The sequence below is a fragment of the Ornithorhynchus anatinus genome, chromosome 6, assembly GCF_004115215.2.
Source record: "Ornithorhynchus anatinus isolate Pmale09 chromosome 6, mOrnAna1.pri.v4, whole genome shotgun sequence".
Classification (NCBI taxonomy): Eukaryota; Metazoa; Chordata; class Mammalia; order Monotremata; family Ornithorhynchidae; genus Ornithorhynchus; species Ornithorhynchus anatinus.
In genome coordinates, this window is record NC_041733.1 from 2,159,624 (window position 1) to 2,180,260 (window position 20,637).

The 20,637-nt window shown below is 49.2% G+C and overlaps 2 protein-coding genes across 3 annotated transcripts in view; one reads left to right on the top strand and one right to left on the bottom strand.

Annotated features, from left to right (window-relative positions):
* Positions 1 to 282: 282 nt before the first annotated feature.
* On the bottom strand, positions 283 to 11,440 carry SATL1 (spermidine/spermine N1-acetyl transferase like 1). The gene is made up of 7 exons (XM_029067880.1): positions 11,429 to 11,440; positions 10,987 to 11,316; positions 7,496 to 7,547; positions 5,525 to 5,605; positions 4,112 to 4,213; positions 1,504 to 1,544; positions 283 to 672 (listed from the first exon to the last, which is right to left on the bottom strand). Exons 1-7 carry the CDS (start codon positions 11,438 to 11,440, stop codon positions 451 to 453), a joined length of 840 nt encoding a protein of 279 aa, XP_028923713.1. The 3' UTR covers positions 283 to 450.
* The window catches only part of LOC107547279, a 36,645-nt gene continuing 27,332 nt past the window's right edge, over positions 11,325 to 20,637 (top strand). Inside the window, exons 1-2 of one of the 2 annotated variants that reach the window (XM_029068114.2) lie at positions 11,325 to 11,484; positions 16,869 to 16,962. In XM_029068114.2, coding sequence (XP_028923947.1) covers positions 16,944 to 16,962 — 19 coding nt within the window. In that variant the 5' untranslated portion in view covers positions 11,325 to 11,484; positions 16,869 to 16,943. The remainder of the gene's footprint in view (positions 11,485 to 16,868; positions 16,963 to 20,637) is intronic. The other variant, XM_029068113.2, reaches the window with a different exon arrangement.

Consider the following 20,637-nt stretch of genomic DNA (forward strand, 5'->3'; position numbering starts at 1 on the left):
GCGGAAGCCTACCAGCCCCTCCTGAGAAGTATTAATCGTTTTCCGTGTCTCTCCACTGCCCCCCCAGACCTCCTCCACCCACCCCTTTGTTCACCGTGGGAAGCAGGTCGACACGACTCGTCTCAGCCCGGGGACTCTCCGGAACGTACCTACCACTAGCGCCTCGTGGCAGCTACGGATTCCCCGGTAGACCGTTATCCCGAAGGCGATGTGGAAAGAACGCCCCCCTCCCCGGCCACCTTGACCCCATCTCTTAGGGTCACAAACAGCAACGACCCCAGGTCCGGCTCCGGGGCTGCTCGGACGAGCGACAGCCCGGTGAAAAACCTTGTTGCACGCCCGGCTTCCAAATGAACGGCCAGCGATTCAACGGCAACCCACGGGCAGTGGCCCGTGGGACTCGTGGAGATCTGACGGCCCGCCCTCCCACCTGGAGGGGAGGTCTCAGGTCTAGACTTGCCCTTGGCCCAGATCCTTGGGACAGCTCTCTGGGAACTTCTTGCTTTCTTTGATCGCGAGGTTGGACAGATCGTCTTTGGCCAGTCGGAACAGGTGCCAGCCGGCATCCGAGGACAGGTCGAAACCCCCACAGTTGACATAGTAGTCCACTGACTTCTGGTTCCTCACGTTGACGAGAAACTGCATGCAGGCACAGTGGAAGGAGGTTGCCACCTGTTGGAAGAGGAGGGCCCGGGAGCCGGGGGCGGGAGGAGAGCCTCAGGCGGAGCCCGGGGCGCCCAGGCCGCGGGTCCCCACCTGCCCACCCCTTGTGTCAGAGCAGGGACCGGACACGGCACCGGAAGTAGCGAGAAACCCCAAAGACGGGCAACCACCCCTCGAGCGGGGCCTGGTCCCGACTAAGGCCTGGTGCCCAGGCTGCCTTGTCAAACCCCCCGCAGGGCATTCCTTCATTCATTCAATCGTATTTATTGAGCCCTTACCGTGCACAAGGCACCGTACTAAGTGTTTTGGGAGAGTACAATACAGCAACAAATAGATACCCTGCTCCCAGTGAGCTCACAGAGGAGTTACCCTGGAGGATCGTGGCCGCCAGCGGAAACCTTGCATCCGAGCCCACCCCCACTAGCACAGATCCAAGTGCATAGAACTCCTTCTTTTGTTTAATGAGAGGTGCATCACCCTGATTCTATTTATTTGCCATTGTTTTAATGAGATGTTCTTCCCCTTGACTCTATTTATCGCCATTGTTCTTGTCTGCCCGTCTCCCCCGATTAGACCGTAAGCCCGTCAAAGGGCAGGGACTGTCTCTATCTGTTGCCGATTTGTCCATTCCAAGCGCTCAGTACAGTGCTCTGCACATAGTAAGCGCTCAATAAATACTATTGAATGAATGAATAGGAAGCGAGGTGCAGCCAATCCGGGACCCTAGGCCCATCCTCAGCTTTGAGGCAGCTCAACGTCGGGTAAGGGGTGTCCGGCCCCGACCTCATAGACGCCCGAAGAGGAATCGGCACATTTTACTGGGATCTTGTGGCTACCTACCTGACTTAGCTTCTTCAGAAGCTCCTGCCCAATGCCCAAACCTTTTGGAAACACAACAGGGCAGGAGTTAGTGAACGACCGAAACGGCAAGCGGAGGCGAGTATCCCCCACCATCTCTGGGGTCCCGCCGGGCCGTGGGGAAACGTCCTCAGCGAGGTCCCGGGGTTCTTCCCTCCCTCTGCGGAGTCTCCCCCTTCAAGGAAAGATCTCTTTGACCCCTGGGGAGAGGTGGACAGTTTATCACACACAAGGGACTCTTAGAAATCTGGCAGAATCTGGATGGATTCGTACAAGGACTAAGGATTGACTTAGTGCTTGTGGCTCAGTGGAAAGAGCCCGGGCTTGGGAGTCAGAGGTCATGGGTTCGATTCCCAGCTCTGCCACTTGTCAGCTGTGTGACTGTGGGCAAGTCACGTAACTCCTCTGTGCCTCAGTTACCTCATCTGTAAAAAGAGGATTAAGATTGTGAGCCTCACGTGGGACAACCTGATGACCCTGTATCTACCCCAGCGCTTAGAACAGTGCTCTGCACATAGTAAGCGCTTAACAAATACCAACATTATTATTACATTGGGGTCTCTTTGGAAAAGGTTCTTAAAACCTAATTACATTTTAGAAATGAAATGTGGGGATGGGGGAGGATTCTTTAGGCATTCACCCCCAATTTCTCAGAGCCAAACTGGGATGTCAGCAGCAGCAATTAGGAAACAGCCTGTGCAAGTTGGAGGGAGGGATGGAGCATTGTGCCCCCAGCTCACCTTAACCCACCCCGACCCAGGAAGCCCCTACGCTTCTCGGGCTTCGCCAGTCCCTCCTGCCAGCCCACCGATCCACTGGGGATATTTTCTGAGTGCCCACCATGAGCATAGTTTCTGGAAGCGCCCAGCAGAAGCTAAACACCCAAAGTTCCTTCTGGTCCTGGTGGACTTCGGTGATTTTGACACCATTTCTTCTGGCCCCCGAGAGATCAACCCCTTCGGGGGGTAAAAGCCAACAGTCGGGCAGAGGTCACAGGTGAAGTCCCTGCTCACCTTGGATGCGCCTGGGCCACTGAGAACTCCTGGGGGGCAGGAGAGGGCAGCTTTCCTCTTCCCAACTGCCCCCTGACTGTGAGCTCATTGTGGACAGGGATTGTGTCTGTTATATCATTCTATTGTACTCTCCCAAGCGCTTAGTTCGGTGCTCTGCACACAATAAGCACTCAATAAATACGATTGACTGACTGACCTGCCACAGCAGGATTAGACCTGACATCTCATCCCGTGCTTGGGGACGTGGTGATGGAGCAGGTGTCTGTCTCCCTAGAAGAGCTGCACTTTTGAGGACTGTCCTCCTCCTTGTCCTCGTCCTCATCCTCCTCATCATCATCATAATGTTATGAGTTAAGCCCTTACCATGAGCCAAGCACCGTATTAAGCCCTAAGGTAGATACAAGATAATCAGGCTGGGCCCAGTCCCTGTCTCCCATGGGGCTCAGACCCTATGGGGGAGAGAATATAGGTATTTAGTGTCCATTTTACAAATGAGAAAACTAAGGCACAAAGAAGTTAAATGACTCGGCCAAGGTCACACAGCAGGCAAGTGGCATAGTGGAAAGAGCACGGGCTTGGGAGTCGGAGGTCATGGGTTCTACTCCTGCCTCCACCACTTAATAATAATAATAATGTTGGTATTTGTTAAGCGCTTATTATGTGCCAAGCACTGTTCTAAACGTTGGGGGAGATACAAAGTAATCAGGTTGTCCCAAGTGAGGCTCACAGACTTAATCCCCATTTTACAGATGAGGGAACTGAGGCACAGAGAAGTTAAGTGACTTGCCCAAAGTCATACAGCTGACGGAGTGGCGGAGGCAGGATTAGAACCCATGACCCCTGACTCCCAAGCCCGGGCTCTTGCCACTAAGCCACGACTTGACTGCTGTGTGACCTTGGACAAGTCACTTTATTTCTCTCTGCCTCAGTTACCTCATCTATAAAATAGGGATTGGGGCTGTGAGCCTCATGTGGGACAACCTGATTATCCTGTATCTACCCCAGCTCTGAGAACAGTTCTTGGCACATAGTGAATGCTTAACGAATACTATTATTATTATTATTATTATTAAGTGGCAGAACCAGATTAGAAACCCAGTCCCCTGACTCCCCTAAGCCTATGCTCTTTTCACTAGGTCACTAAACAGATGTTAGAAAGACTAATAATGTGGCTTTTAGGATTCCAGTAAGTAGTTTGGTTGATTTGTTCCTATGTCGAATTTAATTTAATGCCTGCCTCCCCCTCTAGACAGTAAGCTCGATGCCAGGGAACATGTCTATTCCATTGCATTGTACTCTTCCAAGTGCTTAGTTGAGTGCTCTGCACGCATTAAACGTTCCTTTGATTGACTGACAGTCGTGTGACTCTATCAGTGATATGGACTGAAAGTCTGCGCGAAGCACTATACCGAGCACTTGGGAGAGGACAATGGGAGCAAGACTCGACCTGCGGGAGGGAGAAATGCAACCTTCTCATCCCTGCACACCCCCGGCCCGCTCCCCAGTCTCCCGAAGCCGTGCCCCAAATCCCACCCCAGTCTCTTTCACGACCCTCGCCGGGGCTGCTCCCTGTTTACCTCGGTAACTTTTCACCACGTAAAAATCCTCCAGGAAGATCACCCTGCCGATCCAGGGGTCGTACGTGAAGTAGTACATGGCGAAGCCGACCCCCAGGAAGCCTGTGGATGGACACGAGGCCTCCCGTGAGGTTCCCAGAGCGAGATCCCCGCCGGCCTGGGGACTCGGCCCGGCCCCCGCGGTGGCTCGGCCCGCTGTCGGAGCCGGCCGGACCCTGGGGTTCGAGTTGGGGTCGATCGGCCCGAGCCGAGGGACCCCCTCAACCAAGTCCCTCCCAGAGGGCCACTCGGGAGGCGAGCGGAAAGCCCTCCCCTAGGCTCTGTCCTGCGGCCTTGGTGGGGCAGGGTGCTCCCAGGGGTTGGCAGGTCAGACGGACCCAATTCGGGGTCTCTCCAGCCCGCCTGGGCTTCGGAGTCAGAGGTCATGGGTTAGACTCCCGGCTCTGCCACTTGTCAGCTGTGTGACTGTGGGCGAGTCACTTAACTTCTCTGTGCCTCAGTTCCCTCATCTGTAAAATGGGGATTAACTGTGAGCCTCCCGTGGGACAACCTGATTACCCTGTATCTCCCCCAGCGCTTAGAACAGTGCTCTGCACATAGTAAGCGCTTAACAAATACCAACATTATTATTACTCGGGCCTTTGTTCGTTCATTTGTTCGTTCAGCTGTATTTATTCATTCATTCAATAGTATTTATTGAGCGCTTACTATGTGCAGAGCACTCTACTAAGCGCTTGGAATGAACAAGTCATCAACAGATAGAGACAGTCCCTGCCGTTTGATGGGCTTACGGTCTAATCGGGGGAGACAGACAAGAACAATGGCAATAAATAGAGTCAAGGGGAGGAACATCTCGTAAAAGCAATGGCAACTAAATAGAATCGAGGCGATGTACATTTCATTAACAAAATACTTTTGTTGTTGTTTTTTGTTTTATACTTTTGTTTTTGTTGTACTTTCATTAACAAAATTTACTGAGTGCTTCCTCTGTGCAGAGCACTCTACTGAGCGTATGGGAGAGTACAAAATGACAATAAACAGATTCATTCTCTGCCCCCAATTAGTCTTGTCGGCCGCCCCCTTCCCCGGGACTCCCGGCAGGGACCTCCACGGCTGGAATCCTCCTGGATGGGCCTGGGCACCGGGTTTTGCCGACTCTGGCAATCCCGTGGAGACTGCTCGCCCGCCACCGGCGGCCTATCGGGCCAGATGCCCAGGCTGAGGCTGACCCCCAGCCCCTGCCCTTCCCGCCGGGAGCGTTCACCGCTCTGGCCAACCGTCTGCCAGAATGCCAGCCCGGAGTCGGTCTCTGCGGGCCGGCCAGCGCACGAGGTTGGATGCCGCCAAAGCCAGCCCCCGGGGAAGACAGCAGGGAGAAAGACCCCCACCAGGTTCAGAAAGATCAGGCCCTACCTGAGGCGGGACCCTCTGCGGGCACCTCTGCCAGCAGGCAGTGAAAGAGTGGCTGAGGTCCGAAGCCGTCGTCCACCAGATCTGAAAGGTCAATCCACGGTCACGAAAGGTCAATCCAGGATCACCACTGCCAGAGGAGGATTTATCACCACTGCCAGAGGAGGATTTACCCTTCAAGGAGCTTTTCTCAGGTGGGAGCAGTAAGGCTGACGGGACTGTTTCTTGGGCTGCTCCCCTCACACCTCCCCAGTGGGAGCACAAGCTGAGGACTACAAGAGGGGCGGAGCGGTCTAGTGGATAGCGCATGGGCCAGGGAGTCAGAAGGACCTGGGTTCTAATTCTGGCTCCACGGCTTGTCCGCTCTGTGATCTTGGGCAAGTCACTTCACTCTCTGTTACCTCATTTGTAGAATGGGGATTAAGACTGTGAGGCCCATTATGGGACATGGACTGTGTCCAACCTGTCTCTCTCTCATCTACCCCAGTGCCTGGCGTATAGTAAATGCTTCACAGATACCATTAAAAAAAGGAGCCCGGATTCTAATCCTAGCTCTGCCAGTGGCAGTGCCTAAATAAAAATTAAAATGAATAACTATGGAGATTGTAAAGCACTTATTATGTGTCAAGCACTGTACTAAGCATTGAGGGAGATTACAAGATCATCAGGTCCCACATGGGGCTCGCAGACTAAGTAGGAAGGAGAACAGGTATTGAATCCCCATTTTGCATCTATTTTGCATAATAATTATGATATGGGTTAAGTGCTTAGTAGGTGCCAGACCCTTTATTGAGTGCTGGATACAAGGTAATCAGGTTGGACACACATAGGGTTCACAGTGTTTAACCCCATTCTACAGATGAGGTAACTGTGACACAGAGAAGTGAAGTGACGGCGCAGAGAAATCAAGTGACTTCCCTGAGGTCACACAGCAGGTACGTAGGATAGGCGGGACTGGAACACAGGTCTTTGACTCTCAAGCCTGCCGTTTCTATTAGACCACACTGCTTCCCTAATCAAGTCATTTTCCGGGGCCTCAGTTTCCTCATCTGTAAAATGAGGGTAATGCCCGCCTCCAAACCTCTCTGAGCTGTAGTGAAGATAAAATGAAATCATTCATACAAAAACTCTTTGGAAAATTAAAAATGCCCTACAAATTCAAGGTGTGGCTCTTATCATCGACATCACTATCGTTATCATTATTATCATAGTTATTTTTACTATCCTTTTTAAGGAGATTCAGGGAACAGATCAAACAATCCCAAACTGGGGAATGAATGCAATTCACGAGAGACTCAAAACATTTGGAAGACTGGCAAAACTGCCCTCAGCAATGTAGTCTGAAATATTAGACAGCTAACATCCCTCACCTCCCACCAAGATCAACACTTACATGATCAAACTGATAAAGATTTGGGGTCAGATTCTGGAGGCAGGATGGGACGATATATAAGAATAGAGTATTTCATTGTCAGAGTGCTATCTTTCATACTGTATTGAGCAAATAGGCTTTGTGTATTGAGTAAAAAGGCATGGTCATCTGCCAATATCTGTGCTTTAATGCATCTGTCCTTATCTAATACTAAATTGAAATGGGCTCCAATCACTCTATCAGGTGTGTAGAAATCCTTCAAAAGAAGGGGAAGGGAAATGCTTAAGCCAAGGTATATTTGATGGTGTTTTCTCCAGAGTTAAAATAAAAATCCAAGAACTATGCTGTAGTATGCGGCCGAGATAGCAGGGATGACTTTTAGATGCCCCCCCCAACCTCCCTTGAAGGAAAGCAGGAAGGCAGAAACAAGTGGAAGAAAGACGGGGCAAGGAGGAAGATGGTTACTGGTCACAAAATTGGATATATCAGAACTAAAAATTATTCAGTAGGGATTTGACAATCAGCATGATTTTAACATGAAAATCGTTTTTATTTCCTAGTTGTCCTTTTCTTAGATCCCAAGATTTATTCCCAAATCTTACCTTTCTCCGTTAACCTGACTGGATGTGGCCTTTCTTCAAGAGCAGCGACTTCCTGTCAGTTTAGAAAAGCCATTCAGTTGTGTCAACCATTAAGAAGTCTCAAGAGTACGGCGGGACAGTCTCCCAACGTGTCGGGTGGGCCTGGACTCCACACAGACAGGGAGAAAGGGCAGGGGGAGGGAAGGGTTTAGCGCGTTGCAAAATCCTTTCAAGAATTACATACGAAAGCCATTTAAGGGCAATGACCACAGCGTGGCGAATGAAACCGGGCCCAAGTGCCATACTCCAGTAGGCAGTTGCCAGGGGAACCAGCTCAGTGACCACTGAGGTCTTCGCTCCCACAGTAGCCGGTTACTTTTCCCAGAGACCCGCTGAGACCGTCCACCTTGCGGAAAACCCAACGTATATTATTTCCTCAGTCAGAAATCTTCCCCATCAGTGGCCGGGTCCTACCAGTTGATAGTCTCCTTACGTCTGGCTGTTTCTGAAAACTGAGCACCATGTGACAGAACTACTTTAAATTCACTGTACTAGGCTCTTATCGTGATACCACAGACAACCTTCTAAGCTATTAGTTTTACCTCAGAGGAAAATGCTGTGGAAATTGGCCAGTCAAATATATTTATCAAGTGCAGAGCACTGTACGAGGGAGTACAACAGAATTGGTAGACATATTTTCTGTCCACAAGGAGCTTACAGTCTAGAGGAGACAGATGCTAAAATAAATGGTGCATGTACATAAATGCTGTGGAGCTGACGGTGGGATGAATAAACGGTACAAATTCAAGCACAAGGTTGGATGCGGAAGAGAGAGGGAGTAGGAGAACTGACAGCTTAGTAGGAGAAGGCCTCTTGGAGGAGGTGTGATTTTAAAAAGGCTCTCCATTCCCCCTTCTCCCGCCCTCTGCTCTTCCCCCTTCTCCTCCCCACAGCACTGTGCATATTTGTATATATTATTTATTAATCTATTTTGTTAATGATGTGTATATATCTATGATTCTATCTAGAGAAGCAGCGTGGCTTAGAGGAAAGAGCCCGGGCTTGGGAATCAGAGGTCATGGGTTCGAATCCCATCTCTGCCACTTGTCAGCTGTGTGACTGTGGGCAAGTCACTTAACTTCTCTGTGCCTCAGTTACCTCATCTGTAAAATGGGTATTAACTGTGAGCCTCACATGGGACAACCTGATTACCCTGTATCTACCCCAGCGCTTAGAACAGTGCTCTGCACATAGTAAGTGCTTAACAAATGCCAACAATGTTATTATTATTATTATCTTCATGATATCTACGCCAGATTACTTGTTTTGTTTTGTTCTGTTTTGCTTTGCTGTCTGTCGCCCCCATTTAGACTGTGAGCCCGTTATTGGGCAGGGATTGTCTCTAACTTTTCTACATTCCAAGCACTTACTACAGTACTCTACACATAGTAAGCTCTCAATAAATACGATTGAATGGATGAATAAGGCTTAGAAGGTGAGATAGTGGTGGTCTATCGGTTATGAAGGGGGAGTCCAGGCCAGAGGCAGGCTGTGGACGAGCAGTCGGCGGGCAAGACAAATGAGATAGATAAGATCAAGAAATAGCATTGTCTAGTCGACAGATCATGGGCCGAGGAGTCAGAAGGACCTGGGTTCCAATCCCAGATCTGCCATTTTTCTGTTGTGTGACCTTAGACAAGTCACTTCACTTATCTGGGCCTCAGTTACCTCATCTATAAAATGGGGATTAAGACTGTGAACCCTATGTGGGACATGGTCTGTGTCCAACCTGACTAGCTTGTAGCTACACCAGCAATTATTAAAGTGTCTGGCACATAGTAAGCGCTTAACAAAAAGCATTTTAAAATACCCTCAATACCATCAAGGTACAGTGAGTGAATTGGTTGGCATTAGAGGAGGAAAGTGAACATGCTGGGTTGTAGTAGGAAATCAGACAGGTAAGATAGGAGGGGGCAAGGTGATGGAGTGCTTTAAAGCTGTTGGGAAGGAGTTTCTGATTGATGTAGCTGTGGATGGGGCAACCGCCGGAGGTTGTTGAGGAGAGGCGAAATGTGAACAGAACAGTTTTGTAGAAAAATGATCTGGGAAGCAAAGCGAGGTATGGATTGGAGTGGGGAGAAGCAGGAGGCAGAGAGGTCAGCGGGAAGGCTGAGGCAGTAGTCACGGCAGGAGAGGATCAGTATAGTGGCAGTTTGGTTTGAGAGGAAAGGGTGGAGTAGAACTGCCAGATTGTATATGGTGACATTGAATTTGTGGGTTGAATGGGGAAGATGGGAAGAGGATAATGCCAGGGTTAAGGGCATGTGAGACACGGAGCATGTTGGCGCTGTCTAGACAGATGGGGAAATCAAGGGGAGGACAGGGTTTGGGTGAGAAGATGAGGAGATCTGTTTTGGACATAGTAAGTTTGAGGTGTTGGCAGGACATTCAAGTAAAGGTATCCTGAAGGCAGAAAGAAATGTGAATCTGCAGAGAAGGAGAGAGATGAGAGATGGAGATTTGAGAACCATCTGGATAGAGGGGGTAGTAGAAGCCATGGAGGGAATGAGTTCTCCAAGGGAGTGGGTGTAGATGGAAAAGAGAAGAGGATCCAGAACTGAGCCTTGAGGGACCTCCACTGTTAGGGGGTGGGAGCTGTGGGATCGAAGGGGTGGCCTTTCTGACTTCTGAGGTGGGAAAAACATTGTTGGCCGGGGCGGAGCGACTAACGCCTTACCAAACTTGGAAAAACGGGGCATTTTATATGGCCACGTCTTAATTCTTATGGATTTCCTCTTCAGTGGGGCCCACCTAGGCAAATAACTCTGAATTGCAGCTCAATATGTGTAATTTGTTCTCCCTTTGAGAGTACCTTTCTTCAGAAAAGCACAAATCGCACTTCCCTGGTGTCCCAGCACTGAGCAGCACTGCATCGCTTGGGATCTTGTGGAAAACGGAGAGTCGGGCAAGATGGTATGTATCTCTAATTTATTTATTGATATTCATGTCTGTCTCCCCTCTAGACTGTAAGCTCACTGTGCGCAGGGATTGTGTCCCTTTGTACTAAGCACTTGGGAGAGTACACTGTTCTGCACACAGTAAGTGCACAATAAATATGAATGAATGAATGAATGAATGAATGAATGAATGAATGAATGGTGGAATGATGTTCCTGGTGATGAGACAAGTCAAGGATAGGTCACGAATGAGGCCTCAGACCCGGATTTCACATCTACAACTCAAATCTCCCACCAACCCAGGGCAGGTCTCTGGAAAACCATAGTCGGGGTGTCTCTCCTACCCTCTCAATCCATGGTATTTATTGAGCGTTTACAATGTGCAGAGCACCGTACTAAGAGCTGAGTATTCCTCCTACCTCCCTGGGCCCTATCCCCTTCCTCCCCGGGGTCTGCAGGTACTAGAATGACCGGGCCCCACGGCCACCCTCCCACACCGGGGCCTCGGTTTCCCCGATGGGCCCTTGGCAGCCTGGCCGGGTCTGGGGTCCTTACTTTAATAAGGCGGAGGAGGATGGGGCAATCCTGGGGTGTGGCAGAGCGCACGCGATACCTGCTGGCTCCCGGCGGGGCACAGGAGGACCCCTGCTTGTTGAACTGGGAGGTCCTTTTGGGGAAGTGGCTGGGGTGGTTGCTGGACCCGCCTTCATTTTTCCCCCTGTTGTCCATCCCTGCCCCGATGTCCGGGAGGTGGGGTTTTCGGAAAGCCGGGGAGGTGGACGGCTGGCTCGAGGCCTCCCTCGTGGGGTCCAGAGGGGGTGTCACAATGGCCCGGAGACCAGTCCAGGGGGTTGTCACAATGGCCAGGCCGGGGAGACCAGAAGCCTAGAGCCAGGTGAGGGAAGGAGTGGGGCCTAGGAGAAGGGGCAGGGTGGCATCTAGGGAAAGAGGCAAGGTCTAGGGGAGTGGGCAGGGCCTGGAGGTGCTCTCGGGTCACCTCCTCCTTCATGTGCACCCCTGGAGAAGCAGCTGATGCGAGGCCTGAGGAAAGAGGTGGGGCTCGAGCGTGGTCTCCTCTTCCTCCTTCATTCATTCAATCGTATTTATTGAGCACTTACTGCGTGCAAAGCATAGTACTAAGCGCTTGGGAGAGGACAATCTAACAACTGACAGACACATTCACAACAGACACATTCCTGCCCACAGTGAGTTCACAGACTAGAGGGGGAGGCAGACATTAATATAAATAAATAAAAAAGGTAAATAGCGCAGTAATAATGTTGGTATTTGTTAAGTGCTTACTATGTGCAGAGCACTGTTCTAAGCGCTCAGGAAGATACAGGGTAATCAGGTTGTCCCACGGGAGGCTCACAGTTAATCCCCATTTTACAGTTGAGGGAACTGAGGCACAGAGAAGTTAAGTGACTCGCCCACAGTCACACAGCTGACAAGTGGCAGAGCCGGGCGTCAAACTCATGACCACTGACTCCGAAGCCCAGGGTCTTTTCCACTGAGCCACAGTAAGCACTCAATAAATATGATCTAATGAATAAATAAAAATATATATTACAGATATGTACATATGTTCTGTAGGGATGGGAGGGAGGATGAATGAAGGAGCAAGTAAGAGCGGCGCGGAAGGGAATGAGAGAAAAGGAGAGGAGGGTTCAGTCAGGGAAGGCTTCCTGGAGGAGTTGTGTCTTCAATAAGGTTTTGAGGTGGGGGAGACCAATTATCTGTCTGATATGAGGAGGGAGGGCATTTCAGACCAGAGGCAGGGTGTGGGCGAGGAATCCTCTTCTCCCTCCATGGGCTTCCCTGGAGCAGCAACTGGGGCGAGGCCTGAGGGAAGGGGCAGAGTTTAGGGGAAGGAGAGGGCCAGGGAAGCTCTGGGATCCTCCTCCTCATCCACATCCTCCTCATCCGCACCCTCCTCCTGCTTTTCCTAATCCTCCTCCACATGTACAGTGCTTTGCACGCTTTAAGCGCTCAACAAATACAACTGAATGAATGAACATGCTAGTGGTGGGAGAAATAGCCGGTGCCTTCCGCTCGTGAGGCAGGACGGTCCAATAAATCAATCAATCGTATTTATTGAGCGCGTATCGTGAGAGCACAATACAGCAATTAACAGACACATATCCTGCCCACAATAAACTTACAGTCTAGAGGGGAAGAGAGATATTAATAGAAATAAATTATGGATATGTACATAAGTGGCGTGAGGCTGGAGGAGGGAGTGGGAAAAGAAAGGAGGGCTTAGTCAGGGAAGGCGTCTTGGAGGAGATGGGCCTTCAATAAGGTTCTGAAGGTGGGAAGAGTCATTGTCTGTTGAATATGAAGAGGGAGGGCGTTCCGGGCCAGAGGTGGGACTTGGGCCAGAGGTCGGCAGTGAGATAGATGAGACCGAGGTACAGTGAGTAGTGGCATTAGAGGTGTGAAGTGTGAGGGCTGGGTTGTACAAGGAGAGTACTGAGGTGAGGTAGGAGGGCGTAAGGTGATTGCTTTAAAGCCAATGGTGAGGAGTTTCTCTATGAAGCGGAGGTGGATGGGCAACCCCTGGAGGTCCTTGAAGAGTGGGAAAACAAGGGCTGAATGTTTTAGTAGAAAAATGATCCTGGTAGCAGAGCGAAGAATGGATTGGAGAGGGGAGAGGCAGGAGGCAGGGAGGTCAGCAAGGAGGCTGATACAGTAGGATAGGATAAGTGCTTGTCAGAAGCAGCCCAGTGAATGGAAAGAGCAGGGGCCTAGGAGTTAGAAGGTCGTGGGTTCTAATCCTGGCTTCACCACGTGTCTGCTGTGTGACCTCGTGCAAGTCACTTCACTTCTCTGTGCCTCAGTTCCCTCATCTGTAAAGTGAGGATTGAGTGAGGTTCACGGGGGACAGGGACTGTGTCCAACCTGATTTGCTCGTATCTACCCCAACCCTTAGTACACTGCCTGGCACATGGTAAGCACTTAACAAATGCCACGATTATTATTATTATTATTATTATTATTAAGAGCTTTGATTAACAGGATTTAGTGATAGACTGAATATTTGGGTTGAATGAAAGAGATGAGTCAAGTATAATGCCAAAGTTATGGGCCTGTGAGACCAAGGTACCTGCTGTGTGGCCTTGGACAAGTCACTGAATGCCTCTGGGCTTCAGTTTCCTCATCTGCAAAATGGAGATTCAATCCCTGTTCTCCCTCCTACTTGGTCTGCGAGCCCCATGTGGGACCTGATGATCTTGTATCTGCTCCAGCCCTTAGTCTGAAGCCTGGCACTTAGTAATCACTTAGTAAATACCATTGATTGATTAAATGACTAACAAACACCACAGTTGTTATTACCTATCAGATAGGAAGATAGTAAGCACTTAATGAATACCACTAATATAACAATAATAACAGTAATTGGTATTATTATTATTACCAATCAGATATACAGATAGCATTTAACAAATACCATGATTATAATCATTATTATTACCAGTCAGAGAAGCAGATTTAAAGAGCAGCCATTTACAGATCACTCATGGTCTCAGGATGGCTTTCTCTACACAGCCCGGAAGCCCCATTCACAGTGGCTCTAGTTTTCCCAGTTTCCCCTCCCCTCCTTCCAGCGCCTTGGGCACCATCTAGTCCCCGAGCGGTTCATCTCCGCGCCAGGGGAGGGAAACACCCCCTCGAGACCCGATCCGGGAATCAGGCAAAGACTGGATAATAATAATAATAATAATGATGATGGTATTTGTTAAGTGCTTACTATGTGTCAAGCACTGTTCTAAGAGTTGGAGTAGATACTAGGTAATCAGTTTGTCCCACGTGGGGCTCGAAGTCTTCATCCCCATTTTACAGATGAGGTCACTGAGGCCCAGAGAAGTGAAGTGGCTTGCCCAAAGTCACACAACTGACAACTCACCTGGGAGTCCAGATACAATCTCCTCCCTGGTGGACACCTCACTGGAACCCTGAGGACAGAGAGCTTGCGTTGCGTGTGTACTTGAGCTCAAGAATGCTTACAGCTGATGGACTCTTCTGATAATCTTGATCTGCTGAGGCCATGGGCAGGAGGAGGAAGAGGAGGAGGAGGGGGGGGGGACAAGGAGAAGGAGGAAGAGGAGGACCAGACCACCCAGTGGGAAGAAGCATGGTGTAGTGGATAGAGCATGGTCTCAGGAGTCCCAAGATCATGAATTCTAATCCCACCTCTGCCACTAGCCTGTTGCGTGACCATGGGCAAGCCGCCTCTCTTCTCTGAGCCTCAGTTCCCTCCTCTGGAAAATAGGGATTGACACTGTGAGCCCCATGGGGGATGGGGACTGTGTTCCACCTGATTTGCTTGTATCTATCCTAGCGTTTAGTACAGTGCCTGGCACATAGTAAGTGCTTAACAAATACCACAGTTATTATTATTATTATTAGGTCTGCTGGCAGCAGGGTGGACCCGGGTGGACAGCCGACCGGGCATAGTTCCCCATCCAGGTAGCTGAGGCTGAGTCACTGCCAGGGCTGGACCAGCTAGGTTGAGGTAGCGTGTGAGTTGAGTGGGTTGGGTGAGTGAGGAGGAGAGAAGGGCAGGGTGAACTTTCATTTATTTTATTGTCTGTGTCCCACCGTCCATTAAAAATTCCTTGTGGGCGGGGATCACGTCTACCAGCTCTGTTGTGTTGTATTGGATGTGGGTTCTAATTCCAGCTCCGCCACTTGTCTGCTCTGTGACCCAAGGCACTTGTCTTAACTTCTCTGTGTCCAAGTTACTGCATTTGTAAAATGGGGATTAAGACTGTGAGCTCCAGGTGGGACAACCTGATTACCTTGTACCTACCCCAGCGCTTAGAACAGTGGTTGGCACATAGTAAGTGCTTAACAAATACTGTACATGCCGGGGTAGCCGCTTGGCTTAGGGGAAAGAGCACAGGTTTGGGAGTCAGAGGTCATGAGTTCTTGGCCCTCTTCTGTTCTCCATCTATACTCGCTCCCTTGGTGAACTCATTCGCTCCCAAGGCTTCAATTATCATCTCTAGGCCGATGACACTGAAATCTACATCTTCCTGGTTCTCTCCCCCTCCCTCCAGGCTCGTATCTCCTCCTGCCTCCAGGATATCTCCACCTGGATGTCTGCCCGCCACCTAAAACTCAACATGTCTAAAACTGAGCTCCTTATCTTCCCTCCCAAACCCTGTCCTCTCCCTGACTTCCCCGTCACTGTGGAGGGCGTGACCATCATTCCCGTCTCACAGGCCTGCAACCTTGGAGTCACCCTTGACTCAGCTGTCTCATTCACCCCACACATCCAAACCCTCACCAACACCTGCCGGTCTCACCTGCACAATATCACCAAGAACCTCCCTTTCCTCTCCATCCAAACGGCTATCGTACTGGTACAAGCTCTCATAATATCCCGGCTGAATTATTGTGTCAGCCTCCTCTTGGATCTCCCTTCTCCAGTCTCTCCCCACTCCCGTCTATTCTTCATTCTGATGCCTAGACCATCTTCCTACAGAAACGCTCTGGGCATGTCACTCCCCTCCTCAAAAACCTCCAGTGGTTGCCTATCAACCTTTGCACGACTCAAAAACTCCTCACTGTTGGCTTCAGAACTCAACTCCTTTCTCTCTTTCTACTGCCCACCCCATACACTCTGCTCCTGTGCCACTCACCTCCTCACCATCCCCCGTTTGCGCCTATCCCGCCGTCACCCCCTGGCCCACGTCCTACTGCTGTCCCAGAACGCCCTCCCTCCTCACCTCCGCCAAAATAACTCTCTTCTCCTTTTCAAAGCCCTACTGAGAGCTCACCTCCTCCAGGAGACCTTCCCACATTCCCACCTTTCCCTCTGCTCCTCCTCCCCTCTTCCCTCCCTCCCACCCTCTGCTCTTCCCCTTTCCCCTCCCCTCAGCACTGTGCTTATTTGTATAGGTTATTTATTACCCTATTTATTTTGTTAATGAGGTGTATATCTCCTTGATTCTAGTTATTTTGATGATGTTGTCTTGTTTATGTTTTGTTCTGTTTTGCTTTGCTGTCTGTCTCCCCCATTTAGACTGTGAGCCCATCATTGGGCAGGGACTGTCTCTATCTATTGCCGAATTGTACATTCCAAGTGCTTAGTACAGTGCTCTGCCCATAGTAAGTGCTCAATAAATACTACTGAACGAATTCCCGGCTCTTCCACTTGTCAGCTATGTGACCTTGGGCAAGTCATTTAATTTCTCTGTGCCTCAGTTACCTCATCTGTAAAATGGGGATGAAGACTGTGAGCCCCTCGTGGGACAACCTGATTACTTTGTATCTACCCCAGCGCTTAGAATGGTGTTTGGCACATAGTAAGCGCTTAACAAATACCAACATTATTATTATTATTTTCCTTTCCCAAGTGCTTAGTACAGCACATTGCGCACAGTAAGCCCTCAGTAAATAGCATCGATCAGTTTATGGATTGCTTTCAGGGCCTGAGTCGCAAAGATTAGGAATCCAGGACTGCTGGGGAAACTAGCAGCAAATGAGCAGGTGTCTGGAATCAAATGGGCAACCACGGAAAAGGTGAGTGCACAGAGTTTGTAAACCCTGGGAAGAGCACAGCAATCTTAATCAAACTTTGAAACTCAGGGATGGAAAAAACTTAGCAACAACCAACCTGCAGTGATCCTCCCTCTCCTCTCCCGCCCTCTCGCCGTGATTCAGAAATATCTTTGGTTGCTCCATTTATGACTTAATGGGGGGAAAATGCATAATTCAGAAAAGAGAGGGGCATTCCTGAGGTCATCCAGGAATCAGAACTGAGAAGGAGCGTGGCCTAGTGGGTAGGGAGTATGCATAGTAAGTGCTTAACAAATATCACAATTATTATTATTACTATATCTCTAATATATGTTGGTGTATTTTCAAATGTATGTTCAATTTTCTACTGATTATTTTATGTTGGCATTGTTGTTCTACTCTTTTCCTATCCTATTAGTAATTAGATTGTAAGCTCCTTGTGGGTAGGGAATCTGTTTTGGCATCTATCATATAGTATATTGCATTCATTAGGCACTCAGTAAATATCAATGCTGTCCTACGTGTCCTGTTAAGAGCTTGCCTTTTTGTGGTATTTCTTCAGCATTTACTATGTGCCTGGCACTCTACTAATTATTAAGATAGATACAAGTTACATAGTCCCTATCCAACATAGGGCTCACAGTCTCAATCCCCATTTTACAGATGAGGGAACTGAGGCCCAGAGAAGTAAAATGACTTGCCCAAGGTCCCACAGCAGACATGTGACAGAACTGAGATTAGAACTCAAGCTCTCTATCCACTAGGCCATGCTGCTTCTCAAAAGTCTTCTAAGCAAAATAGTTATACATTGTGTGATCCGCTCCCGACTCCAGGCTCTCCCTCTAGACTGTAAGCTCATGGTGGGTAGGGAACATGTCTGTTTATTTTGGTATTCATTCATTCATTCAATAGTATTTATTGAGTGCATACTAGGTGCAGACCACTGTACTAGGTGCTTGGAATGTACAATTTGGCAACAGATAGAGACGATCCCAGCCTAGTGACAGGCTCACAGTCTAATCGGGGGAGACAGACAGCAGAGCAAAGCAGAACAAAACAAAAACAAGACAACATCATGATAAATAGAATCAAGGGGAGGTACACCTTATTAACAAAATATATAGGGTAATAAATAATATATACAAATGAGCACAGTGCTGAGGGGAAGGGAAGGGGGAAGGGGGAGGAGCAGAGGACGGGGTGTACTCTCCCAAGTGCTTAGTACAGTGCTCTGCACACAGTAAGCGCTCAATAAATATGATTGACTGACTGACTCTCCCCCTGCTCGATTCACTCCCCTGTCCTCTCTGCTCCCCCAGCTTCAGAGCACTGGACTGGATGCCTCCTATGCATAGACCACTGGACTGAACGCTTGGGAGAATTCAAATTAAAATAGAAGATAAGGTCCCTGCCCTCAAGGAACCTACAATTTAATGTGTTCATCCTGTATACATTCCGTGAGAGCCAAGCACAAACATAAATACACAACTGACAACGACAAGATACTGGAAAAATGAAATGACTGCCCTTTGACCTCTCGGGCTTTATATGTTCCTTTAGCGCATAGCGCTCTGATCAGTCATTATAATGGTTGCAGAATTAAAGTCCAAAGTCCATTTTTTCACTTAGGCAACAGAGGACATCAAAAGCAAGAAGACCTGTTCACTAAACTGACGCCCTTAGAGTCTGCCCTCTTTATGGGGCTCCCAATTTCATTGGGAGATTAAGATCTGGATGGTGTAGTGAATAGAGCCAGGGCCGTCAGGAGTCAGGAGGTCATGGGTTCTAATCCTGGTTCCTCCACTTGCCCGCTGTGTGACCTTGTGTAAGTTACTTCTCTGGGCCTCAGTTACTTCATCTGTAAAATAGGGATTGAGACTGTGAACCCCACATGGGACAGGTACTGTGCCCAACCTAATTTGCTCTTAGCCACACCAGCGCTTAGGACAGTTCCTGGCGAGTAGTAAGTTCTTAACAAATACCACAGTTATTATTTTTATTATTATTATCTAGAAGCAAAATGGGATATAGACCTAACAAACCAGTCTCAACATTGGTTTAACGGTTATTTACCGTTCAGCTATCCCAGGCAAACCTCAGCTTCCCCCCGCCACGGCCCAGCATCCTCCTTACCTTTCCCTTAGGGTGCTGGATCCTGCAACCGTCCAGATTTGTGAGGCTAGATCCTTGTTGTCTGCCTTCCTTCTCAGAGCAGACAGTGACCTTCTCCAGGGGGAGGGGCCAAGCTTGTCCGCCAGTAACTCATCCTCCTCCGCTTCCGGAGGCAGCTTCCAGAACAACCGAGGGAGAGAAATGAATTAACAATACATCCTGGAGGTTGCCTGTTTTTACCATTCTTTTGTAAAAACTTTATAGGGGAGGAAACAGAGACCCCCCCTGGGGGCATTAGGTCTCACAGCAGACCAGGGGCAGGGCCGGGATGGGCACCTAAGGCTTGTGACTCCCACAGCCTCGCTTTTTCCACCAGGCTCTACTTCCTGTGATGTAGTGGTGAGGACGATGGGGAGAGGAAGGAGAAGAAAAAGCAGAGCAAGGGGAGATGAGGACAGTGGTAACCTTCTCACTGGACCTCCATCTCGTCTATCTCACTGCCGACCCCTTGCCCGTGTCCTCTCTCTGGCCTAGAACTCCCTCTCCCTTAGCTAGAGCCACCTTGGCCTTCCGGAAAGACCACGGGCCTGGAAGTCAGAGGATGTGAGTTCTAATTCGACTCCATCACGTGTCTGCTGTGTGACTTAGGGCAAGTCACTTCACTTCTCTGTGCCTCAGTTCATCTATAAAACGGGGATGAAGACTGTGTGCTCCGTGTGGGACAGGGACTGTGTCCCACCTGATGATCTGATATCTACCCCAGTGTTTAGAAAGGTGCTTGGCACATAGCACTTAACAAATATCACAATTATTATTATTCTTATATATGGCAGACAACCGCTCTCCCTGCTTTCAGAGCCTTCCTGAAATGACATCACCTCCGAGAGGCCTTTCCTAATTAAGTGCTCATTTCCCCACCCGTTTGCTCTCCCCTCTGCATCATGTTTGCTCTTGGATCAATGTCCCTTAAGCACTTGATAGTCACCCCACCCTCGGCCCTGCAACACTTTTGTAAATTATCCTTATACTTTGCCATTTCCCTTATCTGTAATTTATTTTATCGCCTACCTCCCCTACTAGTCTGTAAGCTCCTCTGGGGAGGGATGGTGTCTGCAGACTCCATTATATTGTACTCTCCCAAGTGCTGAGTACAGTGCTCTGCACGCAGTAATTGCTCAGTAAATACTATTGATTCATTGGATCGATCGATTGATTGAAAAGGAGGGGGAGGAGGAGGAAAAGGGTAAGTAGGAGAAGTAAGAGGAGGAGAAGGAAGAGAAGGAAAAGGAGGAAGAGGAAGAGGAGGAGGAGGGGGAGGAATTAATCATAAGAAGAGGAGGGGAAGAGAAAGGGGGAGAAGAGAATGAGGGAGGGGAGAAGGAGGGAAAAGGAGGGAAAGAGAAGGTAAGAAAAGTGAGAGGATAATTTAACAATATCTGTCAATCAATCATATTTATTGAGCACTTACTGTGTGCACAGCACTGTACTAAGCACTTGGAAGAGAACAGTATAATAATATTACAGGGTTGGTAGACATGTTCCCTGCCCATAATGAGCTTCAAGAAG